The 17243-nt window shown below is 41.2% G+C and overlaps 1 protein-coding gene across 9 annotated transcripts; it reads left to right on the forward strand.

Annotated features, from left to right (window-relative positions):
* Nucleotides 1-859: 859 nt before the first annotated feature.
* NFYA (nuclear transcription factor Y subunit alpha) lies at nucleotides 860-14152 on the forward strand. Of its 9 annotated transcripts, none has more exons than XM_075195971.1 (11): nucleotides 860-925; nucleotides 4551-4653; nucleotides 4957-5040; nucleotides 5931-6074; nucleotides 6256-6381; nucleotides 6484-6583; nucleotides 6866-7032; nucleotides 7118-7291; nucleotides 8695-8796; nucleotides 12880-12921; nucleotides 12997-14152. In XM_075195971.1, the coding sequence occupies exons 2-10, from the start codon at nucleotides 4576-4578 to the stop codon at nucleotides 12895-12897; spliced, it is 993 nt and encodes a 330-aa protein (XP_075052072.1). In that variant the 5' UTR covers nucleotides 860-925; nucleotides 4551-4575; the 3' UTR covers nucleotides 12898-12921; nucleotides 12997-14152. The 9 variants fall into 9 exon arrangements, with proteins under 9 accessions (XP_075052072.1, XP_075052070.1, XP_075052075.1 ...); XM_075195969.1 differs by lacking the exon at nucleotides 860-925 and adding an exon at nucleotides 1358-1492; XM_075195974.1 differs by lacking the exon at nucleotides 860-925 and adding an exon at nucleotides 1358-1492 and having other exon boundaries at nucleotides 6884-7032.
* Nucleotides 14153-17243: the final 3091 nt, after the last annotated feature.

Here is a 17243-nt window from a genome sequence, read left to right on the forward strand (position 1 = left end):
CAGTTGAGCTTGGAATACATCTTTATAAAGCAAAGTGGATGTGGGTAAAACAATAGTACAAATTGTACTACACCACTATTATATTGTCATTGAATTTTAATAAGGGACTGAGCTGAAATCAGCAAGTTCCTCAAAAAAATTAATATTCTTCAGATGTGGAAAAGTACATTTAAATGTGGTTTTATGCATCTTACTTTTTTTATTGCGTATAAAGAAGCACCAGTTGGCTTAGGACAGGGGTAAGTGTGAAGAGAACAGACTTTATCAGTGGACAGGAGGGGATGAAGAAAACACCCCATTACACTCCAGATATTCCTCTAATAATACAAAATATAATGAAAAACTAATGTAAGTACAGCAGAATACCATCTGCCCTGTTTCTATGCAGGTACTGAAAAAAAGAATAGAAAAATAGCAACGTTATATTATTTTCCAGTGCTCTGTCTCCTACTGGTGAAACAAAGTGTACGCACAAAGAATTAGGACTAGTTTATGTGAAATTGGGATTTTATATCTCTCTCTGTTTAATTTTCAAATAGCACATTGTTTTTCATTATAAAGAAATGTGGTTCAAATACATAAAGGAAATGTTCTAAACTGATCCTATACAAGAACACTCCCAATGGCGCTCTGGAACTTTACAATAAAATGGCGAAATAGTAAAATACGTTCTTCAAACAAATTAACATGGTGCCATAATACAAAGTCCCTGACAAATTACCCCAAGAGTTCTACACACGGGTTTATGGAAAGGCGGGAGTGCTGGCAGTGTGTCGCACCTCTCTGCATTCCGCCATGATGTTGGAGTTCAAGCTAAACAGTCACGGAAGTTATTTATTTACAACCTGTAACCGGCCAAACAGTAAGCGATGGCAACATGGCAGTAGTTAGCGTTGTTCAAGTAGCGGTATAACTTAAAAAACACGTATGTGTATGTTATTTTACTATGACAAACCCTGCATGAAGTCAGTGATCAAACTGTACACTACCGATCAACGGGCCCTGGGGCAAATAAAACCCGGGTCTCTAGGTCAGACGATAACTACCGATACTGTATAATGGTTTTGTTTAATTCAATGCAAGTTGTGTACTGTATACCACCTTATATTCTCAAAAGCTTCCTACAACATCAATCTCTATATTCCGTACAGTTTAACAGAGATCCGGGATTCTTTCCCGTCCTAAACCCCTTCTAATATGGCGTCGTCTGGCCTCACCTCCTGAGAAGTTGTTAAAATCCAACTAGAACATTCCAGAGCATAAGATCACCGACGCGCATGCGCATCGGACCGACAAAAGAGGTGTGGTTTAAGGTTTCCTTGATACGCCTGCGTAATAAGATGGGCGGAGCTTGTTGCACATGCGCGTGTTGTGTAGCCTTTCGGCGCCTTTGTCCTTCCGCCATTTTGCGTGTCTAAAGCGCTGATTGGGCTCCGTGCTCCGGTTCTGGAACCAATCAGAGCGGAGAGAAGAACCGAGACCGGGAGAGGTGGTGAGTAGGACCGGGGGAGAGAGCCAATAACACCACGGGGAGGGAGAAACATGACCTCAGCCGCACAGCCAATAACACCCATGTACCAGGCAATAACATAAATAGCCAATCCGGGAAGACGGAGGCGATAAGACACGGGAAGAAGTTTTATAATCCAATAGCAGAGATCTGGAGTGTACTCTCCTGTAATCCTGACAGTCCACTGCGAGCACCGACCGTGATACATAACACTGTAGCGCACAACACAGGGGCAGCTATCGGTCCTATGTCCTACAGCAGATTATAACATCCAGTGGTGTAAAATCTCATTACTAAGTCAGCAGAGAGATCTGTCCGCGGAGATGGGCTGCTGCATTGTTCAGCACAGGTGTAAGCCACAGTGACTGCCCCGGGGCGAATGAGCTGGAGGTGTGGGGCAAGAGCGCTAAGAGGGACTTCGTATTTAGTATGGGCAGCTGAGGGCTCCGTGAGACATGTACCAGAAAAGGATTGGTGTACTTACCAATATAATTGTGTTTAATATTAAATGGTTATATAATAAGTAAAGGGAAATTAGCCTGGCTATGGAGCAGGAAATGTACAAAAAGTGCCTAGGTTCTTTGTTGTCTGTGACCTGATAATTTGCTGCTTGAATGTTTGATTTGGTTTAATTCTGTGGTACCATGTCTGTACAACAATGAAGCTGTATGAAAGGTGCTAACTATATAGACCAGTGATGGGAAATAGGCTTCACTCCAAACCTTTGACTGCACCTTCCTCCTGTGTTGTCAGATTTGTTTATTATAGTTTGGAACAATTGTTTAAAATGTCTGCTAGCATGTTATTACAGATAGGTGCTTCTTTGATTAAATTTATTAATTGACTTTATTACTGCAATTAGGGGAAACGTGTGGTCCCTTTGAAGGTTAGAGCACCTTGTGCAAGGATGCCTATCTCTGATACAGACAAACCATGACTGTTGAGTGCAGAGACCTTATTAATGCATGGGCATATTTTAATGCACCTGCAAAACCCATGCCCTGTTCCAGCTCAGTGATGCTTGTCTTTATACATGTAAAACAAGAGCTAGTTTAATATGGCGTGGCAAGCCCAAGTAGTACATACCCTGGGCCCCCAGTATTGGCTTCGCTCCCATCTTATTTGTTCTTCATATAGAATACCTGTGTAAATCGCACTGTTACGTAGACATACATGACATACTGAAACTCTGCTAGGTTTTGTGACAGACCAGGCGCACTCGTGTTATCATTCTGGGGTTCTTTGTTAAGCCTCAGTCTTACTAAGTTAAGACTGGTGACATGGGTTAAAAATAGAAATGTGTAACATCTATTTTTATTTTATTTTTTTTAATTTAAAAATAATCACATTGCTTGTGCTCAATTTTGAATATCATAAGCCAATTTCCCATTGTGTTTAAAAGATATCCACTCAAACAAGATTATCCTCCTATTTTGTCTGAAGTTCAGCTATGTAAAAATAAAAAGTACATTCTGCTGCACATTGATTGGAGATGCTGCAGGTGATGGCATGCAATAAATAGTGAATAGCTTTGTACCAGATTATACATTCTAAAGACCTTATCTGAAATAATGGTGAATCATCCAACAACTGTTTGGTACCATTTACCGACAGGAGGGTCACACAGATAAGCCTACTATTACTCCTGATGTACGTGTTATACCTGTGTTATTATTGTGTACATAGTGCCAATCACCTTACGCAGCACAAAACGGAGAATATGTAGTCATTCATATCAGTGCCTGCCTCATTGGACCGTACATTTCCTTCCATACATACTTACTAGGGTCCATTTTGACAGAAGCCAACTACCTAGCAGTATATTATTGGACTGTGGGAGGAAAGCCATGCGCACACAGGAAGAATATTCAAGCTCCGGCAGATAGGGCCTTGATTGGGCTCAAACCATGACCCCAGAGCTGTAAGACAACAATGCTAACATCTCTGCTACATGGCTGATAAATTGAGCACAATGGGTTTGCACACAATGGCTGGTGTCAGAACACGTCTATTTTTTTCATGTATGGGTCCAAGGATGTTTAATGCACAGGACTTCATTGGTGGTATAATATGTTGGTCAATTTATTTAATCGCATCTGCTAATGTGCATAGGCTCCAACTTGTTTACTGTTAACTCGTATAATTTTGGCTTCTCACATTTTGTGGTCATTTATTCAGGCCTGCTGTAACAAATGTGTGATATATTGTATTGTGTAAGGCTTTGTAGAGTTTGTAAGCCTATTAAACCTAGTGTAAACCATTGCCCCCTTGCACAGAACTAATACCAGCCAAAAGAGGCGTTTAGCGTTGTTCTCAATAGGGGGTGGGAAATGGGAGTTTAGCAGATTTGGCTCTTGCTTTGAGTACTGGTGGAAGGTTTAAACTGAAGAACACATGGTTCTGTGTATATCTGTGTATTTGTAAATGATGTGTCTCTAATGGATACATTGCTTAACAAAGAGGAAGATTCTCTTTTGCAGAGCTACTGTTATCTGGCAGGATAAATCAGATATTCATTTGCCAGTATGATAAAATTGTGTAATTATCTGCTCCTGAGAGGTTCTGACTCCCATTTGTTTGCCTTCAGCATTATCTTGGTTGCTACAATTCCTATAAATTATGTGATCTAAAATCTGAACGTGCTGGTCAAATTCCACTACTATATGCCCCACACCTCTCCTATAGCTAGTTCTACTAGCTATTGCTCTCTCTCGTGCCCGCAGAGTAAGGAGGGAGAACACACTGCGCTTCCTCTTTCTCTGGTGTACTACGTGACCCCTCCCCCCCGTGATGCATAGAGGTCATGTGACATGTAACTTGTCCGTACCCTTTTAATCTTAATGAAGGCTCACCAGGCTGCTAGTTTCCCAGTTTCCCACCACTGGTCCTAGTGGTTGCTTGAAAATTTGATCTTGCCGTACACCAATTTGGGATTTATTTCTTATACCATCATTAATAAAAGTGTGTATGCTATATATTTGTATCTGATGTTTTAAGCTGTCATACATTGTTTTGATATCTACATTTGGGTTTTTTTCAGGTACCTGTAGATTGCACAGCTGCAGATGGAACAATACACAACGAGCAGCAATGGCTCTCCGGAGCAGATTGTGGTGCAAGCTGGGCAGATCCAACAGCAGCAGGTGAGATTTGGTGTCAGCAAGTGGGTTATGAAATGTAGAAGGATTGTCATGTGGCTGGTAGTGCCATCTGGCTCTTCTTGCATATTAATGCTTTTGCTCCTTTAGTGATGTGCCTGATATTTTAGTGTTTTGTGATTCCCTCACCTTTTTTTATTCCTTGTGAAACAATCTGGGGTGGGGGGGTAGATGGGATAAAAAAAAGAGGTTCTCCAGAAAACTAGATGATGAAACAGTATTATCCCTAAGTCTATGACCTCCTCTCATGATGAGGCTATCTCTCCTTGTTCCTTTCCTTTTTCTTAGCCGGGTTCGGTCACTGCTGTCCAGTTACAGACCGAGGGTCAGGTGGGAGCAGCCTCTGGGCAGCAAGTACAGACCCTCCAGGTAGTTGTGTCTGGCGAATGCATGAATCTTAAGTACAATACTTCATGCAGTTTATCATTGCTTCCTTAGCCATTTGATACAAGCATGGGATCAGACCTATTGTATGAACGTCTTGCAATGTTTGCATTCTGCATGAAATTTGTAGATGACACATTCAGCATGATTCCATAGAATGTTCCATTTCAACCACTGCATGATTTTCTATCGTCTTCTCTATCATTGTATTTGATTTGTAAGAGTGATAGGGCATGTGTTTTATAAGTTTGTATAAAATCCTCTACTACTTTGTTTTTTTGTTTTTATTGACTTTGGAAGACCCCAGTTTTTAGGACCCCTTTTCCAGTGCTAAAGGATTCAATGTAAACTAGTTCTGTAAGATCCAATTGACATTGATCTAATAATGCTAGGAGCAGAAGAGACCTGATGCAGGAATTTCCTGCACTGCATTGTGACCACCTCTGCTGGTGGAAGTTCTAGTGGTGTCTCTTTTAGACAAGGAATCTTTACATATTGTTCAATGTAAAATTTGTGCTGTGAATTATTGTGATTGTGTCTGTAAATGCCCAGATCCAGTCTCATTCAGTTCTTGATACTTTTCTATGGATTCTCCATTTGACATTCACTGCTGGGCCACACATTGCTCTGCTAGAGGGACTATGGTGCCATTTTCTAGCTGCTATTTGAAAGGGCAGGAAAGAATAGAGGGGACGCTAGTGAACACTGGAGAACACAGCTGGTATAGCAATGATATTTTGGCTGTAAACAAAGTCATTATAGAGTATATAATTTAATCCATATACATAGCAGTAACGTGTAATTATTTATTTATTTTTTTAAAGTGATAGAACGCAAGATTATCTCCTGCATGACACTTACCTATTTCTTCTGTTCAGGTACAAGGTCAACCGCTCATGGTGCAAGTCAGTGGGGGACAATTAATTACTTCCTCTGGGCAGCCAATCATGGTGCAGGCAATGGGTGGACAAGGTCAAACTCTTATGCAAGTGCCTGTGTCTGGATCTCAAGGACTTCAGCAGGTGGGTGATTGTAATCATTCTGTTACTGCTTGTGAAGTACTGAGCACTTTGCTCTAGACCCAGAAATTTGCCAGCGGAGAAGAGACAATCCTACTATTGATCTTTCTGTCTAGGAATCGGGATTTGTTGGAGGGAATGTTTAGTTGTACTAAATCTATAGTTATATTTTTTCATGTAACAGATACAACTGGTGCAGCCGGGACAAATCCAGATCCAAGGAGGACAAGCTGTACAAGTACAACAGGGACAGCCTCAGCAAATAATCATTCAGCAGCCACAGACAGCTGTTACTGCAGGACAGAATCAGGTATGCACAGCATAGATATTGGAAGAAACCGTTATCTCTGGTTTTGAAATCTTCTACCTAGATGTTAATCACCTGAACTATTTCCTGTTACATTTTTACCAGCAGCAGATAGCTGTTCAGGGTCAGCAGGTAGCACAGACAGCTGAAGGTCAAACCATTGTTTACCAGCCAGTAAATGCAGATGGGACTATTCTACAGCAAGGTAGGTGTTTCTTCTTCCACTCCTTTTCAGCAGATTACTGGCTTTATGGCAAATTTCCACAGACCGTTATCCTTGAATATGTCCTTTCTGCCATCTATAGTTCCTTCCTTACCTTTGCAATTTTTTAAAACTTTTTCTGTGATAACATTTCCTTCTCTCTGTTTGCAAAGTGGGATTTGTGTACTCTCATGTCCATGGTGAGCACTAGAGGTTCCCCTGGAATTAATTATGTGCCCTCCCTTTTTTTGTCCCTCTGTTTTCTGTTTTTGTTATTTCCTAAAGTGACAGTCCCTGTTACAGGAATGATAACCATACCTGCTGCAAGCTTGGCAGGGGCTCAGATTGTGCAAGCTGGAGGAAACACCAATACAACAAATAGTAGCCAGGGAACCGTGACGGTCACACTACCTGTGACAGGAAACGTTATGAACTCTGGTGGCATGGTGATGGTACGTTTGGGGCTTTGTGTATATGTTGTTTCTTAGTACTGGTGGCTAAAATCTGCTTATTCAATGAGTTTTCCCTTTTATTTAGATGGTTCCTGGTGCAGGCTCTGTTCCTGCTCTGCAAAGAATCCCGCTACCTGGAGCTGAGATGCTGGAGGAGGAGCCATTGTATGTAAACGCCAAGCAATATCACAGGATTTTGAAGAGGAGGCAGGCACGAGCCAAATTGGAGGCAGAGGGCAAAATCCCCAAAGAGAGGAGAGTGAGTGCTTATTTTTCTATGTGGTGCAGGAGATATATATAATTTATTTATATTCGAGAGCGTTATGTATATATTAGAGGGAGAGCTTTAGATGGATATATAGTTCTATTATAGAGCAGTGAGGAGTGGCCCTCCTGCCTTCAAAAAGGACTCAGAGGAAGAAGGGAGAGCACAGTGCACTCCCTTCTCTAGGTATGTCACGTGACACGGAAGTCATTTGGCCCGTTCTAATAAGAACCGAAGCAGCCGGCTGTGGGACTGCAAGAGAAAGCTCTGAGGGGAGCTGTCTGTTGCACACCGCTGTAGTGTTATACATACACACGCGTACAGGTATAGGGCCACATGATAACTAATAATACTGATCAACATGTGATGACACACCATTCTTTAAGGGGTATTCTGTGATTGTCTTATACTTGCCCTTCTGCAACTTGGACTATAAACATAGATTTATCTTTATTCTTTGCTTTTTAGGAAGCTCTTCTGGCTGAATTGTTTATTTTTGTTTACCTTGGGTGTAGTACAAAAGTACCCTCTGGTAACCTTATTTGCGGTGATTATTCACCAGTGTTGGCTAACCTGTGACACTCCAGGTGTTGTGAAACTACAAGTCCCAGCATGCTTTGCCAACATATAGCAGCTTATTGCTGGAAGAGTATGCAGTTTTAAAACACCTGGAGTGTCACAGGTTAGCCAACACTGTTATACACTATAAACTGTTTGATTATAAGCACAGAAAGACCAGGATGTTACATCAGCCTTTTTGTAGCGTTTGTTGCTGAAGGACATTGCCTTCTTGATAGAAGAGGAGTGTTTCCACTTTATAATTGTTTGGCAGCTAGTCCACTGGGTTGTATTAAGATCTTGCTTGAATAGAATGATCACTACTAACTTGCAGGCAATACGTTTTATGCACTATATGATTGCTGTCCATATTTTACTGAACATTGTTCATACAAATTCTAAGTGGCAGATTCAATTCGGCCACGTTCGTCTAGTATTAACGTGGCGTAAGTAGTATTACGTTTAATACAGTTATTTTAACCTGGATTTTTACTCCCGGCCCGAGAAGTGTGAGCAAAAATCAGCATTAAACTTGCCGTACTAACGGTAATAATACGCACTTTTACCGTACTAACTGCCATTTGCCCCTAATTGTTCTAAACAGTACTTGGAAACAGAGCATATCCACTTGTGTAGCTGGACTGTGATTGATAACCCATGATTCTAGACATAGTCATGAACTGTTCTTTTGAGTTCCTGATTGTGATGAGAGCTTAGCATTTCCTGATGTTCAAATAATGACTTGCACTTAGCAGTACCTGCTCAAATTACCTTCTTTATTGGTGTTTAAGCAGTATAAGCAAGTATTTCATTTTTAACACACTTTTTTGACATCCTAGAAATACTTGCACGAGTCACGGCACCGTCATGCTATGGCCAGAAAGAGGGGAGATGGTGGACGCTTCTTCTCCCCAAAAGAAAAAGAGGGTCATCACTTACAGGTAAATGGCTGTTAAAATAGTTTACGTTGTTAAGGTACATACTCATAAGCAGCTCTTTATATCATTTATATAACCAGTACAATTTTATTTTTATTTTTGCCTGCAGTGTTTGGTGAAATTGCAAAGAGTTTGGATAATGGTTTTCTCAAAGTAAACGTTAGATCACTGTTCAAGTTGAGCTACCATCTGCTCCTGATTAAAGCGGCTCAGCACAGCCTATCAAGAGCAATTGTATAACAGCAGTCACTTTAGAGATTCTCTAGAAAAGAGATGTCATTACGCAGATGAAACAATGACAAGTGATGTTTGCAAAATATTAAGACCTGCATAAATGGAGAGGTTTTGTCAGACCATTAGAAGATCAATTGTATTTTTTTTTATTAGAAAGTTGTGGGGTTTTTTCCACCACACCAGTCAAATTTCAATACTAATTTTGTCAATGCCTGTTTATATCCCTAATCTTGTCTTTGTTTAGTATTTATTCACCAGTAAGGGGTGCACCTCAGACAAAGTAACCACTTGTCCCTTCTTGAGAACTGTATAGAACGGTTGTTGCATTTTAACATAGAAGCATAGAATTTGACGTCCGATAAGAACAGCTTGGCCTATCTAGTCTGCCCATTTTTTAACCTATGGTAAATACAAACCCTATTTCATCTTTAGTTCTTTGTAAGGATATCCTTATGTATATCCCAAGCAAGTTTAAACTGCTCTACTCTATTGTCGTCAACCACCTTTGATGGGAGACTATTCCACTTATCCACTACCTGTGAAGTAGTTTTTCCTCACATTCCCTCTGAACCTACTTCCCTCCAGTGTCAGTTCATGTCCTCGTGTTCTAATATTTCTCTTCCTTTGAAGGATGTTTCCCTCCTGTACCTTGTTAAAACCTTTGATCTAGTTGTCCTCCTTTCCCTTCTTTGCTCCAAACTGTACATACGAAGATGTTTTCGTTTTTCCCGGGTAAGTTTTTTTGCTGTAGGCCATGCAACATTTTAGTTGCCCTTTGTACAGTATTTATATCCTTCTGGAGATAAGGCCTTCAGAATTGAACACAATATTCTAGATGAGGCCGTACCAATGACCTATACAGTGGCATTATTACTTCTTTCTGTTGCTGATTCTTCTCCCTATGCAGCCAAAAATCTGACTTGCCTTCCTCATTGCTTTGTTACATTGTTTACCTATCTTTTAGTCACCTGAAATAGTGACTCCTAGATCCCATTCCTCCTCAGTAGTTTTCATTATAGTTAATACTATAATTAGCCTTTGGGTTTTCGAGACCCAAGTGTATTCATTGACGTCAAACTAGTTGTCACACTTCTGACCATTCCTCTAGTCTACCTAGATCATCAGTTACTTTTTTTTTTACCCCTCCTGGTGTGTCTACCCTGTTGCATATCTTTGTGTCATCTGTAAAAAGGCATACTTTGCCGTCGGTACTATTTGCAATGTCCAAAAAAACTATTAAAAAGCACTGATCCAAGTACAGATTCTTGGGGTACTCCACTGGTAACTTTTCCCTCCTGTGAATGTACTCTATTTACTACAACTCTCTGTTTTCTATTCTTCAACCAAGATCTTATCCATTCAACCATCTTAGAATCCAGTCCCAAGCTTTCAAGTTTAATTGGCTGTGATGTGGGACAGTGTCAAAAGCCTTACTACGGTCTAGTTCTTCATTTCTTGCAAGGCTCTTTTACATTGGCGTATTTTTTGTTCAGTTAAATAATGTCAGAATAATATGGGCTCTTGGTCTGTGTTCTGATTTTTCAGATTTTTGGCTTGGTAACAACTAGATGACTTGCGTCCTGATTTATCTAAAAGCACAGATTTTTCTACTAGATTTTTTTTACCCCTTCATCTCACCCATGGGCCACCACTTGCACACTCTCATTGTGGAAGATTGTCAACATAAACAAATTTATTTATATGATAATGTCCGTAGTATTCTGCTGCAAAGAAGAACTGACTCCCCCTTGAGATTTTTGTTTGCCAATTGATACTCTTTTTTTTGGTTTGTCTATTATGGGTAGGTGATAAATGGAATGTGTGGTCCTAAGATGCCTTAATTTCAGTTTTTTGGTAGTGTCCATATTAATTAGCACTCTAGAAACCTTTGTTTATGCTGTGTACCTCTAATGAATCCTTATGCAGTATCAGAATGTAGGATTTCTGATATGAATTGTGGGGCATGAATATTCGCTGACTTTACAGTAAGCTCTAAAAGCTTGTATGACCTACAGAACTTCAGATAAACAATAGAGGAGATGTTGTCAGAGGAATGTAACCCTTGCATATTTAAGGTTCATTATTTTCTCCTGGAACAGGCTGTAAAGCTCTGTCCAATCTCTGGGGCTGTTCACTTTTCACCCTGTTGCTGATGCTCTCACTCTTAGGTGTACATTTACTAAACTGCAGGTTTGAAAAAGTGGAGATGTTGCCTATAGCAGCCAATCACATTCTAGTTATCATTTATTTAGTACAGTTTACAAAATGACAGCTAGAATTTAATTGGTTGCTATAGGCAGCATCTCCCCTCTTTTAAACCTGCAGTTTAGTAAATATACCCCTTGGGCTCTTCTCTCTGCACAACATGGCTACTTAGATTCGGTAGCTCACTGTTCTGCTGGTGTTGAAAATTGGTGATGTACCTCTATGTTCTGTGTATCTGTATTAGTGTGGACGCTCTGTACCATCCGCTGCTTGGACCCGGGTCTTCTTTCCTACAGGGTTATCATCATACTCAGAATCGCAATCTTACCTGGATGCCTTCTACTTGATTGTACATGGAGCCTGAGCTGTGCACAATTTTCAAAATGATAACCACAAACTTAACTAATGGATAATCTGAAACTAACAAGCTAAATACCAATATATACCCAAATGACACAATAAAACAAAAATGGTTTAATTACCACATTTATTTTTGTGGGGGAGGGGGGGGGGGAGATAGAGGACAACCTAAAAATAAGCTTTTTGTCTAAATTGCAATAAACAAATATACTAAAGTTATCCTCCTATTGAACAAAGATGTTTTTTTTTTGTAACAAAAGAGGCCGAACAAAATATAACGGCCCTTTCCATACACTAATATTCAAATGTTTTAAAGAATTAACAGCCCAAACAGGCTATTAACTCATAGAAAATGCTAACAAGTTAAAATGTCTTGAAAATCAGACCGTTGTAAGAAAAGGTTAAAGTGGACTAAGAATGTGTTCTCTGTAGGAGGCCTTATATGTGGCTGTACACCTTCACAGTAAAAGTACTGTGGGCAGACTTTACTGTGCTTTTCATATATAAACTTCCATCTAAAGTACTCCGGAGTGAATGAGCCTTAATATACCAATTAAAAAGGAATAAGTAAGGAACCAAGACAATAATTATCTCAGTAACTTCTATTTTTTTGTGCCTATGCTAGAGTTAACAGCTTGAAACGTTGCCGCCCATAGTAATTAGTTGGATTCTATCTGTCCTCTTTCTGATGCAGTTTAGAAAATTAAGCACTGTCTGGATGATATTGGCAGCACCACCTTAATAGCCTATAGCACAGTTTCAGTGTTTTCAGAAAAATTTGCCAGCCGGGTGGCATTAATAAGCAGCTGGGTGGAGGCACTTGTAATACTTTGCAATAATTTTGAATAATGTTGGAGGTTATTGCCCTCACCAGCCAGGACTGGTGGTTAGTGGTCTAACACATACTGCTGGCTGTAGTGCTCACATAGCGCCTGTTCTATAGTTTATTATATTATAATAAGACTCTGTTGGGCTCCAAGACCTGGGTGGCAAGTAAAAACAGCCAGGCAGAGTACCCGAGAAATAGGTGCTGGGTGGAACACTAGTTTTCTTACCAAGTTTTAGTAACTGATTAAAGTCTGTTAGTAGCTCACGTTGATCCTGCCACCTTGTGGTCAAGGGCATCATGATCTGCCTCCTAATTGAGTCCTGAAACTTTTTGCACCATATTACACCAGAAATGGTAATATACATGTCTAGTTGAAGTATGAAAGCTGCTAAATTACTTAGGTTTTTTTTAATTTAAGACTGGCAGTTTCATCTACATAATTTGTCTTTATGTTCCAGGAAGTGGAGTTTCATTGAACACAAGATGGAGCCGAAATAACGGTAACAACATTACTGAAGGCGGTTTAGTTGCTGGCTGGTGTGTAGGGGTATGTTCTAATTTTCCTCTCTTTACAGGATTCATCTCAGGGAAGAGATGTTTACAAAGATGATGCAACCACTCTAGCGACATCCTGAACACAGCAGAGATGAAGCCAGAGCAGCCACCTTATAACTTCCAGTCTTTGTCAGATTTATAACCTTCCTCCACACATGTTTAACCAAAAGGAGCAGTGTCCTTAAAGTTCACCTGTCAAAAAGATTTAACGTTTTATTAATTAATATTGCATCACAAATTATGTATCATGCTAGCTATTTGTTCCATGAATGCCTACTTGTTTAGTTAAATAATTATCTGTCTTCTCAAACTCGTTTGCCATTGGCACTGTTTGTAAATAGGAGGTAGGAAACTGACTCAGTTGTCTCTAGTAGTTAAAAGGGACAATTCTTCAGATAATAGACTGAAAATGCAGCGAAAAAGTCACTTTGTTTTTAACAATGAAAACATCAAATGAAGATTTACTTAGTTTAAAACTCAAACTTGTTTGTATGTCTGGATGACCCCTCTATATTTCCCCATGCAGACAAACAGGTTCATGTGGGATGTTTAACTGTATTCTCACATTTCTTTTTGTGCAAGGAAAATTGAAGTCTGTTCACTGTTAATAGCAGCAACGGTCATCTGCCAATTAAGGGAAATTTTACAACTTTATACAGAGTTTAGGTATTTTGTATAAACATGTATTGTATATTAGTTTTAGGGGCCTTAGTCTTGTTAGTGATATAAGAATCTTGATGCCCAAAGTTTTGGGAGGGTAAAGCGATGTGTGGTAAAATTAGGACCTTGTTGTAAAACTGACTTGTAATATTACTTTTACTTTTTATTTTCACCTTGAGCTTTCATTTAATTGGTTCTTCTCAGCTGTAACCTTTTTTTGTTTTATTTTTTATATATATATATTTTTTTCATGCTCGAAGGTATCACTCTACACTTTGCATGTGGGAATGTTATATTTCTGACTAGGTGTATGTCTGGAAAAAATAGGGCAGACATATAAATTGTGAATTTGTTACTTAACAAAATATTTGTACATATATTCTTTTTTTATTTTATATAACATTTTTCAAATGTTTTTCTTTTCCTGTTTTGTTTTTTGTTTTCCCAATTAGCTGTATTTGTAAGTACTGTGTACCTTGCCCAGCTAATAAAAACTTTATAAACTGGTTGATTTAATTTGCTGTCTAATATGCTTTATAATTGTTTGAGTAATATATACTGTGTGTACATACATACACAACAAGCGGGAAAGTCTTGCACTCCATGGCATCATCTCAGAAAGAAACAAATTGCAGGGTGAGAGCACTTGCAAAAGACTTTTACAAGGTACTATTGAGGCAGCTTGAGTAGAATTGCCAACATTTCCAGACTTTTCCTAAAGCATGTAAATAAGAGGATTTATGTACTTACGTTAAATCCGTTTCTCTGATTCCGTCTGGGGGACACTGCTTACCATGGGTTGTGGAGGGGAGCATGGGAGTTGGTACCTAGCTAGTTAAGTTTTAGTACTGCCGACAGACCCCTCCCCTCTACAATCCCCCTGGACTCTTCAGTTTATTAAAAAGCCCTAGGAGTAAGGCCAGTCAAACAAGAGCACACAGAAGAAGGGAGGGATCGCAGTGTCCCCCAGACGGAATCAGAGAAATGGATTTAACGTAAGTACATAAATCCTCTTTTCTCTTTCATCCAGTCTGGGGGACACTGCTTACCATGGGGACGTTCTAAAGCAGCCCCCTAAGGGTGGGACTACTCTGAAAATCCCGCTCGCAAAGCATTACGAGCGAAATCTGCATCCGTAGATGCAAATACATTAAATTGGTAAAACTTTGTAAATGTGTGGACAGAGGACCAGGTGGCTGCTCTGCAAAGCTAGTCCGCAGAAGCCCCATTTCTCGCTGCCCACGACGCCCCTACCGATCTGGTGGAATGGGCCGTAAGTCTCTCTGGCACAGGACGGTTAGCCTTTATGTAAGCATGTCTAATGGTTGCCGTAATCCATCTAGCGATGGACTGTTTTGAGGCTGGCCAGCCTCTCTTATTAGCATCATAGAGAACCAACAAAGAATCTACGTCTAAGTTGAGAAGTTCTTTTTACATAGATGCGCAGAGCCCTAACCACATCTAACTTTTCCATAGTCTGGTGATCAGATTGGGAAGAGGATGAAAAAGCCGGAACTACAATTTTTTTGGTTAAGGTGAAAAGCCGAAACTACCTTCGGAACAAAGGAAGGAAGGGTTCTTAAGACCGCTCTGTCCTCGTGGAAAACCAAATATGGTTCCCGACAGGACAAGGCTCCTAATTCCGAAACTCTTCGAGCAGAAGCGATAGCTAAAAGAAAGAGGACCTTCCAGGTCAACCACTTTAATTCTGACACACGCAAGGGCTCAAAAGGAGGCCCTTTAAGCATTTCAAGTACCAGGTTGAGATCCCATGGTGCTGTCGGCAGAACATAGGGAGGCTGAATATGCGGTACTCCCTGGAGAAAAGTCCTGATATCCGGTAAATCGGCTAATTTCATATGGAAAAAAACCGAAAGTGCCGATACCTGGACCTTTAGGAAACCTAACCTGAGACCTGCCTCCAGGCCATCCTATAGGAAAGCTAACAAGCGAGTGAGGCGAAAGGAGGATGAGTGGCAAGTCCTACCTTCGCACCATCTAATGTAAGCTCTCCAAATCCTGTGATAGATGCGAGCTGAAACTGGTTTTCTAGCTCGCCTGAGGGTGTTTACCACGTTTGGGGAGAAACCTCTAGCCCTCCAGAGGCTGGCTTCAACAGCCATGCCGTTAAACTGAGCTGAGGTAAATTTTGGTGTAAGAATGGACCCTGAAGGAGAAGGTCGTCTCAAGATGGTAGACGAAACCCTGGTCCTTCTGCCATGGAGATTATGTCCGCGTACCAGACTCGGCGCGGCCATGAGGGAGCTACCAGAATTACTGGCAGACCCCCCTGCCTGACCCGTCTGAGAACGCGAGGAAGCATGGTGATAGGAGGAAATAGGTATCCCATCCTGAACTCCCATGGCATGGTCATGACGTCTACTGCCACGGCTAAGGGGTCTCTTGACCTTGCGCAAAACCTGGAAACCTTCCTGTTGTGTCTGGAGGCCATGAGATCTATGTCCGGAAGGCCCCACCTCTGAACCAGGGACTGAAACACTTCCGGATGCAGAGACCACTCCCCCGGCATCATCTGGTTGCGACTGAGAGTCTGCTTCCCAATTGCGTATTCCTGGGATGAATACAGCCGATATTGCCGGAACATGAAGTTCTGCCCAAGACAAAATCTGGGCTGCAATTTTCATTGCCGCTGCACTCTTAGTTCCTCCTTGTCTGTTGACATATGCCACAGCCGTGGCATTGTTGGACTGAATTCTGACGGGGTGGCCCTGGAGGAGGGATTGTCCTCCTTTGAGGGCTAAGAAAATAGCCTTCAGTTCCAACACATTTATGGATAGGGATGATTCCTGAACCGACCAAAGGCCCTGAAGCCGGAGGTGAAGGATTACCGCCCCCCAACCTTTCAGGCTGGCGTCTGTTGTTGCTATGACCCACGCCCCCGGAGAGAAGGATCTGCCCACTGTCAAGTGATCCTGAATCAGCCACCACTGGAGAGATTCTCTGGACCTCGGGGATAGAGAGATCTTCTGTAGGTCCAGGCGTAGATGGGATCCTGACCACTTTAACAGATCCCACTGAAAACAGCGAGAGTGGGCTCGAGCAAAGGGAATGGTCTCGAAGGAGGCCACCATCTTTCCGAGCAACCGCATGCACAAGTGGATTGAGGGTCTGGGAGAGGACCTGGGAAGTTATACTCTGAATTGAGGTGGCCTTTTTGACAGGCAGGAACACCTTTTGCTGGCTGGTGTCCATGATGAGGCCCAAGAAGACCATGCGCTGACACGGAACCATCTGTGATTTCTTCAAGTTGATGAGCCATCCGTGGCTCCTGAGAACTGCCAAGGCAACGGATAAGTGATCATGCAAACAACTCTCTGAGGAGGATTTGAAGAGCAGGTCGTCCAGATAAGGCATGACCTGGATGCCCAGAAGGTGAAGACGAGCTGCCATAACCGACATGACTTTTGTGAAAACCCTCGGCGCTGTGGAGAGGCCGAAGGGGAGGGCCCGAAACTGATAATGGGAGGGTCCTACAGTGAATATGAGGAGGGACTGATGGCCCTTCCAAATGGGAATGTGGAGGTATGCATCTTTTATGTCTATGGAAGCCATAAATTGATCTTTCTCCAAACCGTTTATGACCGAC

The sequence above is a fragment of the Mixophyes fleayi genome, chromosome 2 (genome assembly GCF_038048845.1).
Source record: "Mixophyes fleayi isolate aMixFle1 chromosome 2, aMixFle1.hap1, whole genome shotgun sequence".
Classification (NCBI taxonomy): Eukaryota; Metazoa; Chordata; class Amphibia; order Anura; family Limnodynastidae; genus Mixophyes; species Mixophyes fleayi.